Raw genomic sequence first — 14,214 nt, forward strand, 5'->3', positions numbered from 1 at the left:
TGAGACCTAGCCTGGCTCTTGAGATGAATAGCTCTGTCGTGGAGTGCTTGTGCCAGAAACTGAAGACTGTCTGCTTTGATGCGAGCACCTCTGTTATTATGGGATGGTTACTCGGTTCAACAATCAAAACACAGCTTTTCCAAACATGTCCTTGCTAACAAGATGCTACCACAACAGGGACAAACACCAAAAGAGAGATGCGAGTCGCTGAGCGATTGAACGTCTTCAATCAAAAATCCAACTGTGTGAGCGTCTCAAACTGAATCAATTCCAAACTTGAGATGAAAACATGTTCCCCTTTCGTGAGTTTTTTTTCTTCTCTTGTCTTGTCTTTGTGTAGACAGGTTTGGACTTTCATACAAATAGACGATAATGGGTTCTAAGAGCAATGGAGTTTCTTTGATTCTGAAGTCTGTCGGGTATTGATGAGTAGCGCTTGAAAGAGCCCGTCAGTGATCTTTTTAACAGAAAGTATACTGTACCAAGGTCACTGACTATGAGCCTGCGAATGAAGCTGTGAAGCCAGCATACAGCAACACCCACAACCTCAAACCTCCCATTCATTCCAGAGAGCAAGTGGAAAACCGATAGCATCTTCAATAAGGCAAGATTTCCCGAGATAGCTTCATTACCTGGCAAACTGTTTCTTATTGGGTGGGTTCAAAATGACAGCGTGGAGGCACACGTGAGTCACTTAGTTAGCGAGGCGGTGTCAGAGATGAAACCCACAGCAGATGACGTCCCCGTGTTTTTGGCGAAGGTGACAGGCAAGTCATCAGAGGAAATGCATCAAACATAGATAAAGTAGGGCGAGCGTACGGCCGGAGTTACGAGCAGAGCAGGGAAGAGAGGGAGGGGAGGGGGCGGGGGGGACTTTTGATGGCTTATTTCCCGTGTGCTGCCAACAAGATGGCGAAAAGCTAGAGGAGCAAGCTTTCATCTTTACCAGGAGGCTGTAATTTTAATGATGCGCAGAAGTTGAGGTACGCGGGTGGGAAATGATTAGCACTGCTGATTGGTGTCTACATTGCGTCAGTGCTTCGAGAGGACGGGAGCTTTCATGAAGTGAAAAGCTCTGCAGGATGTGTGGTGAGAGTTGTGAGGACAACCTCGATTCGCTAACTCGTCGATTCACTTATTGCAGGCCAAGTGAAACGATCTCCGAGTGTCGCCGCAGGTTTTTCAATCCGCCAAAGTGGACGGCCGTCAACACAGGGACACAGTCGTGACGGGTTTTGTAGGAGAACAAGGATGAGACGATCAGTCACACCGTGTTTCAGCAATCAGCAATATAAATGCTCAGCTAGGTGATGAATTACAGTACTCGCGATGGGATTCTGCTTACAAAATTTCACTCACTCGCAGAGAAATCGAGAATTCAACCGGGTAACAAAGACTTGGGTTAGGGTTAGGGTTAGGGTTGACTTGATGGACCAACAGCATACGAGGGATATGAATGAGAAAAACGCTCAGGGACGTTCTATGTCACAGCACGCCTACCTTCCCAAAATCAAATTACATTTCGACTACCCCCACCATACTGTGACCCACCCCTTTGACTGGAGCTGACAGCTAAAAATAGATGAGACCTTCAGCCACAGTGCAAAGCTCAAAGATGAACAGAGTTCGAGAAACTGTGTTAGGTTTGAAAATCCTACTGTACCTTCACAGTAGGCATTGTCATCGCGGAGCGGGCGGAAGCCGTCTTTGCAGCTGCAGCGGGCTCCAGCCTCCAGGTTCACACAGTCCGAGTGTTCGAAACAGCTGTGGCTCTCAGCACAGAAGTTATGACCTACAGGAGACAGGACAGAAGGAAGGGAGAGGAAACGATCACTTGGACTGCAGCAGCAGCAGCGATTGAGACAAGCCGAGCCACTTCTCTTAGCGCTAGCTTGCGTCTCTGGGGCAGAGAGCGTCATTGAGGACGTATCTTCCTTCAATCTCTATTTGGTTTCCCTGTCGATGAGTCAATGAAGGCCAAGCTGCAGTGCACACACTAACACGTTTAACCAAGCCTTGGAGTCCCATTAATTGTATATTGCCAAGCAACACAAGTTAACTCAGCCTTTGATCATCAGCACTGAAGAGTGAGTGTGAGATGGTTACTGTTGCTATGCACTCTCAATTGACCATCAAGTATAACGGTTGACTAAACAGCCACATGTTCAGTACATTGTTGTAGAGGCTGGCTGGAATGGGGTATTCCATTTCCAGGAAGACTGTTGAAAAGGGTCGAGAGGTCATATATCGGACAGATCCTGAGAACACGCTGTCTTGTTTGTGGTCTCATAACAAGGAGGATATTCAAAGTGTGTATGCGTGTGCATTTAGGTGTGTGTGTGTGTTCTTGTACATGTATGTGGGAATGTGTGTGCGTGTGTAGGTAGGTGTGTGCTTTTCTCCCACCTCTACAGACTTGGCAGCACCTGTCAGTGAGAGTGATGTGCTCAGACTCAGGGCATGTGAGCTCCGGACAGGGACCCGTCACCACCACCCGGTGCATGGTACGATCCTGGTGACACAGAAGGAAAAACACGTTTCCGGCACGTGCACACACAGACGCGCACACGAAAGGACCCGCACGTGAGTACACGACCACACCCGCTCGCACGATCCCTGTGCGCAGTGACGCTGTTTCCTCCTGATTTGATATGGCTTGGATGTAATTACGAAGGCAATTACGACTCTATTGTGTGCCATGCTCTGTTTCTCCTTCCTTCTCCTCTCGACACTTACTTTTGTGAATGTGGCATAGCTGCTGGTCAACAGAAATGATGTCTTCAACTACGGCTGAAGCCTTTGTCTTGTCTCTGCCTTGTACAGTGTAACTCTGACTACTTACTTATCTTTAGATCATGGAGAGTGAAAACTCCTACACCCTCATCAAATACAGACATAGACTAACAGAAAGGTTGTCTGTATTTGGTGTGTGTGTGTGTATATATACAGTATGTGTGTGTGAGTGTATGTGTGTATGCGTCTATTCAGTGTAAACTTGAGTAAGGTTGACTCATCCAGGGCAATTGTATTCATGATCATTAGCAGGTTCTGCAAAGCAGCTCCAAAGAGATAGCAATGCTACATGCTGTAGATCAGGGGTGGGCAATCCTGGTCAGGAGTGCTGGTGCAGGGAAACCTCTAAAACATGCAGGACAGTGGCCCCTGAGGACCAGGATTGCCCACCCCTGCTATAGATAGTACACTAGATAGTTCAAACTGTAGATAGTACACTAGATAGTTCAAACTGTAGATAGTACACTAGATAGTTCAAACTGTAGATAGTACACTAGATAGTTCAAACTGTAGATAGTATGCAATTTATATAGTACACACTGTGTAGATAGTACACACTTTAGATTGTACACTTTGGACATATTACACATGGTCACATCCTAACTCAAACTTTCATGCCACACCTTTGTTTTGACAACGGGTTTGTTGGCATGTTATGACTTCAGGCTCATTATGTGTTATAATGCATCAAAGCCATAAGACTTTAGCGATTGCACACCTGGCACTTGTTGAAAATGTTGCCTGGCAATTTTGTCTCCCTTAATCACACCAGCCCTACCAGACACCCAGAAGTGACAAAGACCAGTATTTCACTAGGACTTTGCCTAGCATAGTGCAGAAGCATTTCCCTCCTAATAGGCATCATCCATAGCAGTGTCTTCGAAAGTCTATTAAAACAGAGTCTGTTTTCTCAATACCGGCACCACCCTCCTCCCTCTCCCCCACCCCCCTGAACCACCAAGGCTTAGCTGAACATTGTCCTCTTATCTGATGTCCTCCTCCCTTCTCCCTACTACCTCCACCCTCTTTCCGCCATCTCTCTCCTCCCCCCTGCCCGGAGACAGATGATCAGAGCTTGACAAGCAGCTGTCAGGATGCTCAGCATGTGAGTGTGAAGGACCACGATGACTGAGATCGCTTCTCGTCCCGGCTGCTTTGATCTCCCAGACTCTGTCTGGTGGCAGGCAGGTGGGCCTGCGTCGGCAGGTGTGTGTGTGTGTCTGTGTGTGTGTGTGTGCGTGTGTACGTTGTAACCACAGCACACAGCTGTCCTACACTCTTTAGGACATACAGCAGTGTACATAAGGGCTTGGGATAGACGTTTTGGAAATATCTCTGATATGTCTGATATACATGTTCCCAAACATCTTGTTGATATGAGAATGTTGACAAATTAGAAAAATAAAGTTAGCTTTCATTGAATTCTTGGAATTCAGGGTCATTCGGGTAGGATTTGGGCTGGAGGAACAGATCTACACTAGAGGAATGACTACTGAGTGAGCTGTCACACAACATGAAACAGACATTTCCTGAGGTACTAGGTTTCTCTCTGTTATTTTATGACTGCATCTTGGAAGTGGTTAAAAGGTCTGCCAAGTCTCTTTTGTAAAAGAAAGTTTCTACGTTTAAAGAGTTGAAGTGTCATTGTACTTACCCTGCATTCAAACAGCTGGCACCGGCCAGCAGCGTCACGAACGGCATTCTGATCCCCCTCCACAAGCTCTATCTTACTAAACTCACACACAGCTGGAGATACACACGCACACACACACACACACACACACCAGTTATACACAAAAAGGAACATGCATATGAAAACACTCTCACACACATACATACAGTAGTTACACAAACAAAAAGATCACGCAGCCGTGTGTCATGTAGGCTACACACACACACACGTGCATTCAAACATGAGTCCTTGTACTTTAACAGCCTTTCTCTGCTGTGGTTTGAGAAACACAGACGACGAGGGAGTCTAGATCCTCCAGAACTAGACGGAGGCTCAACAGCAGGAGGGCTCTCTTTGAAAAACAACCACATTGGGGACACCGCAATGTCACACCTTGGGTGTCCGACAGAAAGGCGAACATTTGCCGAAAAGGCAGCAAAACTCAATCATATTAAATGTGTCAGTTTGCTGTCACACTCAGAGCTGTTACTCAGTTTTCCCAGTGATTAACAGAGGCTCTAAAAATGGCACTTAACATCCGGCCATGTGTCATCTACCTATAAAAATGCAAATTCCTAACTTGGGGGGGGAAATAAGTAAACGAAGACGGAAAAAAACACAAAAATGAAGTGCCGTTTAAAGCAGAGCTCAACAAACATCTAACCAACAGAGCTCCATCCTGTGGGAGGGGGTACGCTAGGAACAGATAACGTTCTCATTCGGAGTGTAGTGTTTTTGCAGCACAGCTTCTCTCCAAAAGCGAAGTGTGAGTAATTAGCCCCGTGTTTGTCTACCTCAGCAAGATAAGTGAACACAGACACACAGGGGTTTGGAGTTAGAAGGAGATTACCCACCACTTGTTTATGTTTATGTAACAAAACAACGGATTACGTTAAAGCCCTGTGCTGCTGTGCAACCCTTGGGTATGACATGTTTACGCGGGCTGATTAGCTTCTGAAGCTAATGGAGAACTCTCGAGAGTTAAACTATGTCTACTGTGAAGTGTGCATGTTGGACAGTGTATCAGTGTCTCAGAGAACAGCTTGTGAGTGCGATGATGTCATGTGTGGGAGTTTCTAGTGAATTGGTATACATTTACACATAGGGACTGGAGATAGCACAGCACTTAAAAAATATACGTTGGGCTTCATTAACAAGAATAAAAGTGCTACAAACCTGCTATGGACTAGTGCTTTTAGTATGTATGGTGGAGGTTCAGTCGGTGCGTTAACATTTTTGCTTTCGAACACGACTTTCACTTTCAAGGTCATTTGAGTCAATATAAGAGAAAAGTCGAGGTGAGAAAAGCTAATATCTTTTGAAATCCGTTTTTATATTGAAAAGGCAACAGAGCTGAAATGCACCGTGTTACATCCTGCAGAGAGGTGGGTAATAAGGATTCTGCTCTGTGCTTGCAGTCGGACAGAAGAAAGCCCTGTCTCCACACTACTGGGGAGATACCAGATGAAACAGAATTATTTATCTGAGAGCAACACATCCTTGCTAAACGACTATTGATAAAATAAAGCCTATGGACATTTATCTTTATGTTTCACGTTCCACATAGCCAGACGCAATCCTGTTCCATCAGCCAGCGGTTTTACTTTGTGCTTTTAGGTGGTGCTCTTAACTTCTCTGATAAGACTGTTTTTTTTATTTTTTTTATTTATTTCCAAACTTTTCTGGAAGAAAAGAAACAAAAAACCTCCCACTCCATCCTTTGAGGATGAGCTTACAGGGCAGCCCGTATAGCCTACTGTAAACAGGAACTGGTTTGTCTCACATCCTGCAACCCCACATTTCTGTTTCCCATTAGTGTCAGTGGGAGCCATCTGTGTGTTGAAGCAAGCTGATGAATAATTGATTGGTCCATGTATATGCAGGAGGATGGCCTTCTCAGGGGGGCGAGCTGGGATGTAACTTAGCAACGGCAAGCCATGGTCAGTTGTCAGGCAGCCCTTGTGGAGGCGTGCTGTGCTTGTCTCTGGGGCGCGTGTGTACGTGTGTAAGTGTGTGCGCGTGTTTGTGCCTGTCTCTGGGGCGTGTGTGAGTGAGTGTTTGCGTGTCTGTGCGCGTGGGGGAGTGTAAACATCGGCTATTTGACAGAATGTGTGTGGTGTGCGTGTGTACACTGAAATACAATTATGAGTGTGTGTGTGTGTGTGTGTGTGTAATGTACGTACGTGTCCGTGTGTGTATGTGTACTGAAACCCACATGTCTGTGCGTGTGTTTGCGTGTGTACCTACTGACCACGTGTGTCTGTGTGTGTGCATGTGAGTGTGTGTGTGTGTGAGGGGGAGTGAGGTTAAGGTACTCACGCTGACACTCCTTGCAGCAGGCGCCCTTCACGTAGGCAGGAGCTGTGCCCGCCGGGCACTGAGGAGGAGGGCAGGAGATGCTCTCACACTGCACCGTGCCATTCTGCTGCGGACAAACACAGGGAGTCACGGCAAATCCCAGGAAGCAGAATGACACACTACACTTTGTACAGCAGTAGAGGTCAGAGGAGTAATGTGGAGAGAGACACGCGGGTCTCCTATCTGCACTGCCCTGCAGTTTTGTTAGCAGTCTCTCCATGGGCTCTGCCCTCCACTGGGATCTGCTGTGGTGGTACATGGCATGTGACTGATCCGCATAATTGATAACATCTTAATGCATGACCTTTGAATCAAAAAGGTTGCGGCTAATTGGCACGCAGAAGGTAAAGAACACACCCCGTCTAATTGTGAAGCTGCAGCTGGTCTCAGTCTCGCGACACACCAATGATCAGCGCAATTTCATTGGATGAGCAGCCGGAACGAATCCAAGACGATAATTATCATCGTCTGTCAGGAGTAATTAGGTGAAATGTAGTGCGAGATATGCGATTTTCTCTCGTCGCACCTTGCCTGGTGGTGCACAAAGCCATTTTATTGGTGGATTGTTTGCCGTTCAGAGGGGAGGATCAGATGTTGGGGGTGCTATGGAGTGACGGGGGAGGGGAGGGAGGCTGTTGGCTTGCGGTGGTGCAAACTTAACGCACCAATCAGGGCTCCCTCTGGTGATTATTCACACTAGGTGGAGAGGAAGGTCCCCTAAGGTCTCCACGTTCTTTCCAGGAACTGTTGATCTGTCTAATCCCGGTCGCTGTGCCTTGGTTCTATACAGTTTCCGGGGCAACCAGCATCTAACCCAATAGAATAATGAGAACATAAGCCATCCACAATGGCCAAACTCTCCCTCCCCGCTCGTCCATCCTCCACATACTCCCCTGCTGCCCAGTGTTACCACTACCTAAGCACCACTTGAGGAACAAAACAATGGCAGGGTTACAATGGGAGCATCGAGCGAGTGCACACAAAGGCACACTGTGCTACAGTTACAAACGCACACAAACACACACACACACACAGAAAGAGTAGAAGCCCCCTATTACATGCATGACACTACACACACAAACACACACACTGAGAAAGAGCAGAGGCCCCTCACACGCATGACACTACACACACACACACACACACATACACACGTGTATATCCCACCGTGCATGTGCAGTTCCTGCAGCCATCTGTCCAGGCCTCGTCCTCCCTGTAGACGGTCCCCCTCACGTTGCAGGTCCTCTCACAATAGCAGCCGTCCAGCCCATTCATCTTCTCCTCCGCCCTGGACAGCTGCTCGCACCCCAGAAACAAAGGCGTTGGGGGGGGGGGGGGGGGGAGAGGAGAACAGAGAGTTGGCCAAGAGCAGTGCTCATCACTCATCTCCATGTATTCGAAGCACCGCATACTCGTACTCAAGTGTTTTCAAATGCTGTGTAATACTTGGGACTGAAGACTACATTCCTATCTATGTACAGAGCTAGCATGTTTAATTAGCATGTAAATGAGCAATTCATGTATGGATTCCAACTCGCTTCCTATACAAGGACCAGGTGCTACAAGGGTCTACCTTGTTGGAGGTCTTGGCCAGGATATCCTGCAGCTCCATGATCTTCTGAACCAGACCATGGAAGTCGTTACAAGTAGGGCAGGCTAAAAGAAAAGTGGATGTACTGTAAATAAACAGTTTAGCTCTATGTTGTAATGAGTTTCACACCATAGGGTGCTAGCGTATTAGCATACGTGCTAACAGTTCACAGGTTCGCCTGCACCAGCATGCACTCCCAGTTCCATAATGTTCCTCTCCTCATTCGGTGACTATTGAGTGGAGGAGGGTAATAGCCGGTGTAGGCTTTCTTTGCAAAAATAAAATGTAAAACAACAAAAGTGATGTCCAAAACTGACATTTTTGTCCAACATTTTTTATGAGGGGGTAACAGGTGGCAAATAGTAGCATGGGGTCTAGGTGCATGATGCGAGACAGTTCAGATGAAGGTACTGGAACTGTGGACACGCTGACTCACTCCTGTTGAGGTCTGGACACTGAGAGATGTATCCCTGAGGCATCACCAGTATCTGAACATCCTGCATCACTCCCTGTGGACAGAGACAGGATACACACGCACACACACACACATGATTAGGGTACGGAGAGAACATCGCTGACTGTGTATTGTGCTTGATCGAAGAGAGCACCCTGAAATAAGAGACTGCAGAGCTGTTCCGACTGTGTGCAGTGTTACATAAACCACCTGCTAGCACTGGGTTCAGAGCATAAAGCTACTGTTACCCCTGTGTAAAGTGTTACATAAATCCGCGGGCGAAGGAGCAGAGGTAGGAAATGAAGAGGAAAACACATGAGTAATACTCAAACATCATGCACACACACACTAATAAACACACACACCAACCACATCGTATTTCCCCTCCACACATCCACACACACACTCACACATTATGAGTTCAATAATATTTCATAAACTTGACTGTCAGAGTAAATTCTTGTTCCAGTGACAAGTATATTCTCAGTTATAATATTCCATGGACAGGTGGTGGTTTGCTGCTGACTAGGATAATTGAACACCAATCCATTGTAAAGTGAACCAATGATGTAGGAGTCATGAATGTAATAGCAATTTCTGTTTTCTCCCGATTCATTTTGATAAGCGTAACCAGGGATAGAGATTCCATTTGATTTATGGGTCTCTTAATTTGATCGCCCTGTGTCCAAAACACACACACAGACACTCAGTCGCCATGGAAACCTGGCCTGTTTCTCTCCTTGAGTGCATTTATTCCCCTTACTGAAGTGGAGCCGTGCAACTGATGAGAAATTGTTTTTTAAATTGTCTTGCTACTTCAATTTACTGGCCATAAATTCAAATCCCCTGAAACAGATTTCCCAATTTCTCATGATGACAGTGGTAGAATGGGACACAGCATGAGTTGTGTTTGTTAAACATGTCACTCAGCAGACTCAAGAAAACATTAGATTGGATGTTTTACCATGTTAAATTCTGTAAAAGTTGAGTTAGGATGCATACCAGAAATAGAGAAATTATGACTCTAGCTAGCTTCTCTGTCCAACCAAATCCACGTCTATACAAGCAATCAGACAAAACTGAATGTTGGCAACCATTACCTCGGCATATGGCATCTTCTGTCAACAGAAAGATAAAGTATTGTTCTTCGTAGTGGACATTTCCACTTGGTTTCATTGGGTAAAATACTTTGCTGTCAACGCTATGGCAGCATTTGTCATGCCTCTAAACAAAGCCTGGGCTAACAAAGAGGAGAGGAATGTGAGAGCGCTAATGAAGGAGGTATCTATAGGGGAGATGCATCTCCTGCGCACTAATCAGACCTTCAGAGGGGGGGGGGGATGGGGGGGGGGGGATGCTGGGACACGTCAAGATTAGTGGCTGACCTCAGAGTCTTCATTCAACTGCCAATTAACGCTGAGGAAATTCAACAGCCGGGAGCGACACATGCACGCACACACACACAAACCGCTAACCCATGTACAGCATACACACACACACACACGCAAGATCTAGTTTCTCAGAGGACAGCATGCACACACAGCACCATCAGGCCTGGTTAAAACAGGTAAGAGCCAATAAGCTGACATTACACTCTAACTTATCCTCCTGGGAAGGGTGTATGAGTGTGTGTGTATGTGTGTGCGTGCATGTGTGTGTGTGTGTGTGTGTGTGAAAGAGAGAGAGAGAACGAGAGAGAGAGAGAGAGAGAGAGAGAGAGAGAGAGAGAGAGAGAGAGAGAGAGAGAGAGAGAGAGAGAGAGACAGTGAAAAAAGGAGAGAGAGTGGATTACACAAGGGTTAGACAGTATAAGTGTTGAGCTCTGATAAACAATGAGCCATGTTTAATGAGCAGTCTGGGGTGTTTAATGATTTCTCCCAAATCAGTGTTGTGAAAGGGCCTGGAGGGGTAATAACAGGGTGCTTGACAGCAGAGTAGGGGAGGAACAGTATACACACACACAAAATGCCTATAGCTGTGGTGAGTAGAGAAACTATAAATTCAATAGGAAGTCTTGATTAATGTATGGAATTAAATTCAGAGCGATTGTAAATAAAGGTTGGGGGGAAAACAAACAGAGCTGGATTCTAATTGTCAGCAAACGTTTCCCAAGACCCAAGACCTGTATTGTCCTTTAAATGATCTGAATAATTACAAATATATATAATTTCCAAATGTAAATCCAAGATGGAGGTATGATGTTTACCTTGAAGAAGCCATGTGCGCTGTTCCTTTGTCCCAGCCAGAAGGAAGTGTCCTCTGGCATGTCCATATAGGGGATTTCAACCACTCTCTCATAGATCCTTAACACAAACCACAAAATCCAGTCAGCACAACCTAAATGCACATAAACACACACACACCATCACCAACACAATCCATGACTATAAATGGAGTTGACAAAGCAGGCCATATTTGGTGTATCCTGTGCAGGGTGGGCAGTCCTGGTCCTCAGGGGCCACTGTCCTGCATGTTTTAGATGTTTCCCTGCTCCAACACACATGATTCAAATAAATGGTCATTACCTAGCTTCCACAGAGCTTCATAACAACCCATTCAATTGAAACAGGTGTGCTGTTTCAAACAGGCGCAGGGAAACTGTCCTGTCAAGTCTCAAACATGACAGGACGGTGGCCCCCAAGGACCAGGATTGCCCACCCCCTGCTGTAAACCAAGGGGACCCGACTGAACAAGTAGCTGCTGCGAGTCCTGAAGGTGGGTCTACCTGTTGCAGTCCACGTGAAGTATGACGTGGGAGGCGCTGACGGCCACCGAGACCTTGTGCCACTGGCCGTCCGCCAGGCTGTAGGGGAACACCTCTGTGCGCGGCTGCTGACCTTTGGTGCGGTAGTGCAGACGCACCTCGCTACGCTGGCCACTGCTCTCCAGCTCCAGAAACCTGCCGAGGAAACACACACGGTCACGAGAGACAATCTCACGGGCACACACACACACACCCTCCCTACAATACCACACACACGTCAACAGAAATACTCACACACACCCACCCTTCCATACCCCCCCCCCCCCCCCCAACAAGCACACGCATCCACGCCGACACACACAAACTCATTTGCCTACGGGCAGACTTGAACCCTTTCGTGAAATCTAGATCGTCCTCATCGAGTACTAAATTAGAAAACACATTCATTACTCAATTCTTGACATCATACATTACAACAACAAACCCAGTAGATTAGCGCCCCATTCCCAGATCCAATCACATAAACATGCATCGTAAACCCATGCACGGCACTCAACAGCATCCGCAATCAACATGTGTGAGGAGCAAGACACGGCTGCGCTTCTTTCTTTGCAGTGCACAGATTCACCTTGATGACATGCCGTTAATAGAGCAGCCAATACAGCCATCAACCACACTCTTAAAGAAGGCTTATTTCGCTACACAGACACTTGCTGGAAAGCACTGCTCTGAAGAGAAAGAAAAAACTGCCACTTCAAGTGTTTCAGCAGACCTGATTTATCTACAAACTAAATCTAACGACTTCAACTCCACTCCAATTCGAAAGATCCCACTGGCTGCACAGATCCAGTGGTGCCAAAACGAAATATCCTAAACATTTAGAAATTAAACTGAGCTTTCTTTCTTGCATGGGAAGTCTCGCTCAGCTAGGCTAATCAGTAGTGAGAAAAGTCATTAGCGTCGCTGTGAGGCCTGTTCTGCACACTGACTTTAATGTACACAGTTCAATCAACACATTATACAGTGTTCAGATTGCTAGTCTGATCTCTTTGGCAGCGACAGCTAGCTTGCTAATGGAAAGCATATCAGTATGCTAAAAGTCTAATCATTTTTCTGTTCACGATTATGGGGCGTACATTTTGGGATGGATGACAAACTATGAATAAATTGTTTGCACAGAGTGATTTGCTTTGTCAGTATACATTGCGGCTTAGTCGGTTTGCTTATCTGCAAACATGTTAAGCCCTAAAGATTACAAAAGCACAATGATATAGTACCATCAACTCATGTTAAAGACCTTCACATATATAAAAGACAATGTCAATTCAGTAGGCTACTAAACTAGGCTGCTAAACTACAACCTTGTAGTCCAGATAAGTGTGCGCGCAGCCTTTTCTTTTCTGATCAGACAATTATTTTGAGAAATCTAGGTCCTCCTACCCATACTGTTCTGACTAGCATTTCATACTTTTTTTGTTCGCTGTGCCTGGCAGCTGAGATGTAGTTACTTTGTGGTGTGGCTTGTAAATGCAGATCGTCCCTTGAAAATACTGCTAGAACTATGGTATGCACTTCTGATCCTTGATTTTCTTCTTTTTTATGCACTGTTTGTAGGAGGAAGGGTCACTGGGACCCCAATGGTGCGGTGTGTACATTAGTTTAGGTTAGCACAACACCGACATAAAGTCTCAAACACCATCTTTCACCACAGTCTTCTGTCTCCAACTTCAATTTCTCATGTTGTTAAACCTCACTGACACAAACATGTCAAATGTAATAAAGTGGGTCAGTGTGAGCTGCAGTACCTGTGGTCAGCATGATGAATGGAGAGAATGACCCCAGAGTTCAGGTGTTCCTGTTTCAGGGTCAACAGGATGGTGAACTCACTCTTCCCTCTGAGCTTGCGCAGCATCCGCTCAGACACGTCTCCAGGGGCCTTCACCTCCCTGGAGGAACCTGAAGGAGCAGGGGAGGAGGAGGACATTAGGGTCACCAAACGAGAGCCAAACTCAATACCTGAGAATGATCCATTTTCAAAATCACCAAAGGGGCAACCATACATTGATACTTGAGAATGATCAATACATACTGACATTATTCCTTTAATTAGCATCGATGGATTCGTGACACAAATGTCATGTCTACTTTTTTTTAGATGGGGACTGTTTGTACTGGTGTGAAGTACTTCTTGGATGATACACGTTGACGGACATGCTTGTCGTCAAAGTGCAAACCAAACAAAAGAAGGAAATAAACTGACATTGTTCCCTAAAGTTTTTCTGTCAGAGCCCACAGCTACGAGACAAAATGTTTATTACAGTGTGAAAACTTCTACCCATGAAACCACATCAGATCACAGCTGGCTGTTGCCAAATATATACAACAGACGTCAAGCGCACGTCAGCTTCCCTCCCCAAATCTTTCTTATCTATCTCCGACAGCTTCAGAGGTGCACCTGGGCTTTTTATCTGGGTGCTGAGACGGACAGATATGAGACGGCAGATATATGAGCTGAGGAAAGAGAAAAAGCACGGTGGGTGGAGTTGGGCCTTTTCTGATCTTGGAGAAGCTTCTGTTCTCCCACCGGGGAGAGTAGCCACAGCTATTCTCCCTTCTACTCTCCCTTTCCTACCCGCCGTTCC

The 14,214-nt window shown here is 46.2% G+C and overlaps 1 protein-coding gene across 2 annotated transcripts in view; it reads right to left on the bottom strand.

Annotated features, from left to right (window-relative positions):
• Positions 1-14,214, bottom strand: part of nell2a (neural EGFL like 2a) — a 54,355-nt gene that overhangs the window by 32,171 nt on the left and 7,970 nt on the right. The window contains exons 3-12 of one of the 2 annotated variants that reach the window (XM_047033690.1): positions 13,378-13,528; positions 11,594-11,767; positions 11,075-11,171; positions 8,851-8,923; positions 8,397-8,479; positions 7,991-8,119; positions 6,785-6,890; positions 4,448-4,539; positions 2,407-2,512; positions 1,664-1,792 (exon numbers count right to left, since the gene is read on the bottom strand). In XM_047033690.1, the coding sequence (XP_046889646.1) occupies positions 1,664-1,792; positions 2,407-2,512; positions 4,448-4,539; positions 6,785-6,890; positions 7,991-8,119; positions 8,397-8,479; positions 8,851-8,923; positions 11,075-11,171; positions 11,594-11,767; positions 13,378-13,528 (1,140 nt within the window). The remainder of the gene's footprint in view (positions 1-1,663; positions 1,793-2,406; positions 2,513-4,447; positions 4,540-6,784; positions 6,891-7,990; positions 8,120-8,396; positions 8,480-8,850; positions 8,924-11,074; positions 11,172-11,593; positions 11,768-13,377; positions 13,529-14,214) is intronic. The other variant, XM_047033691.1, reaches the window with a different exon arrangement.

The sequence above is a fragment of the Hypomesus transpacificus genome, chromosome 14, assembly GCF_021917145.1.
Source record: "Hypomesus transpacificus isolate Combined female chromosome 14, fHypTra1, whole genome shotgun sequence".
Lineage (NCBI taxonomy): Eukaryota > Metazoa > Chordata > Actinopteri > Osmeriformes > Osmeridae > Hypomesus > Hypomesus transpacificus.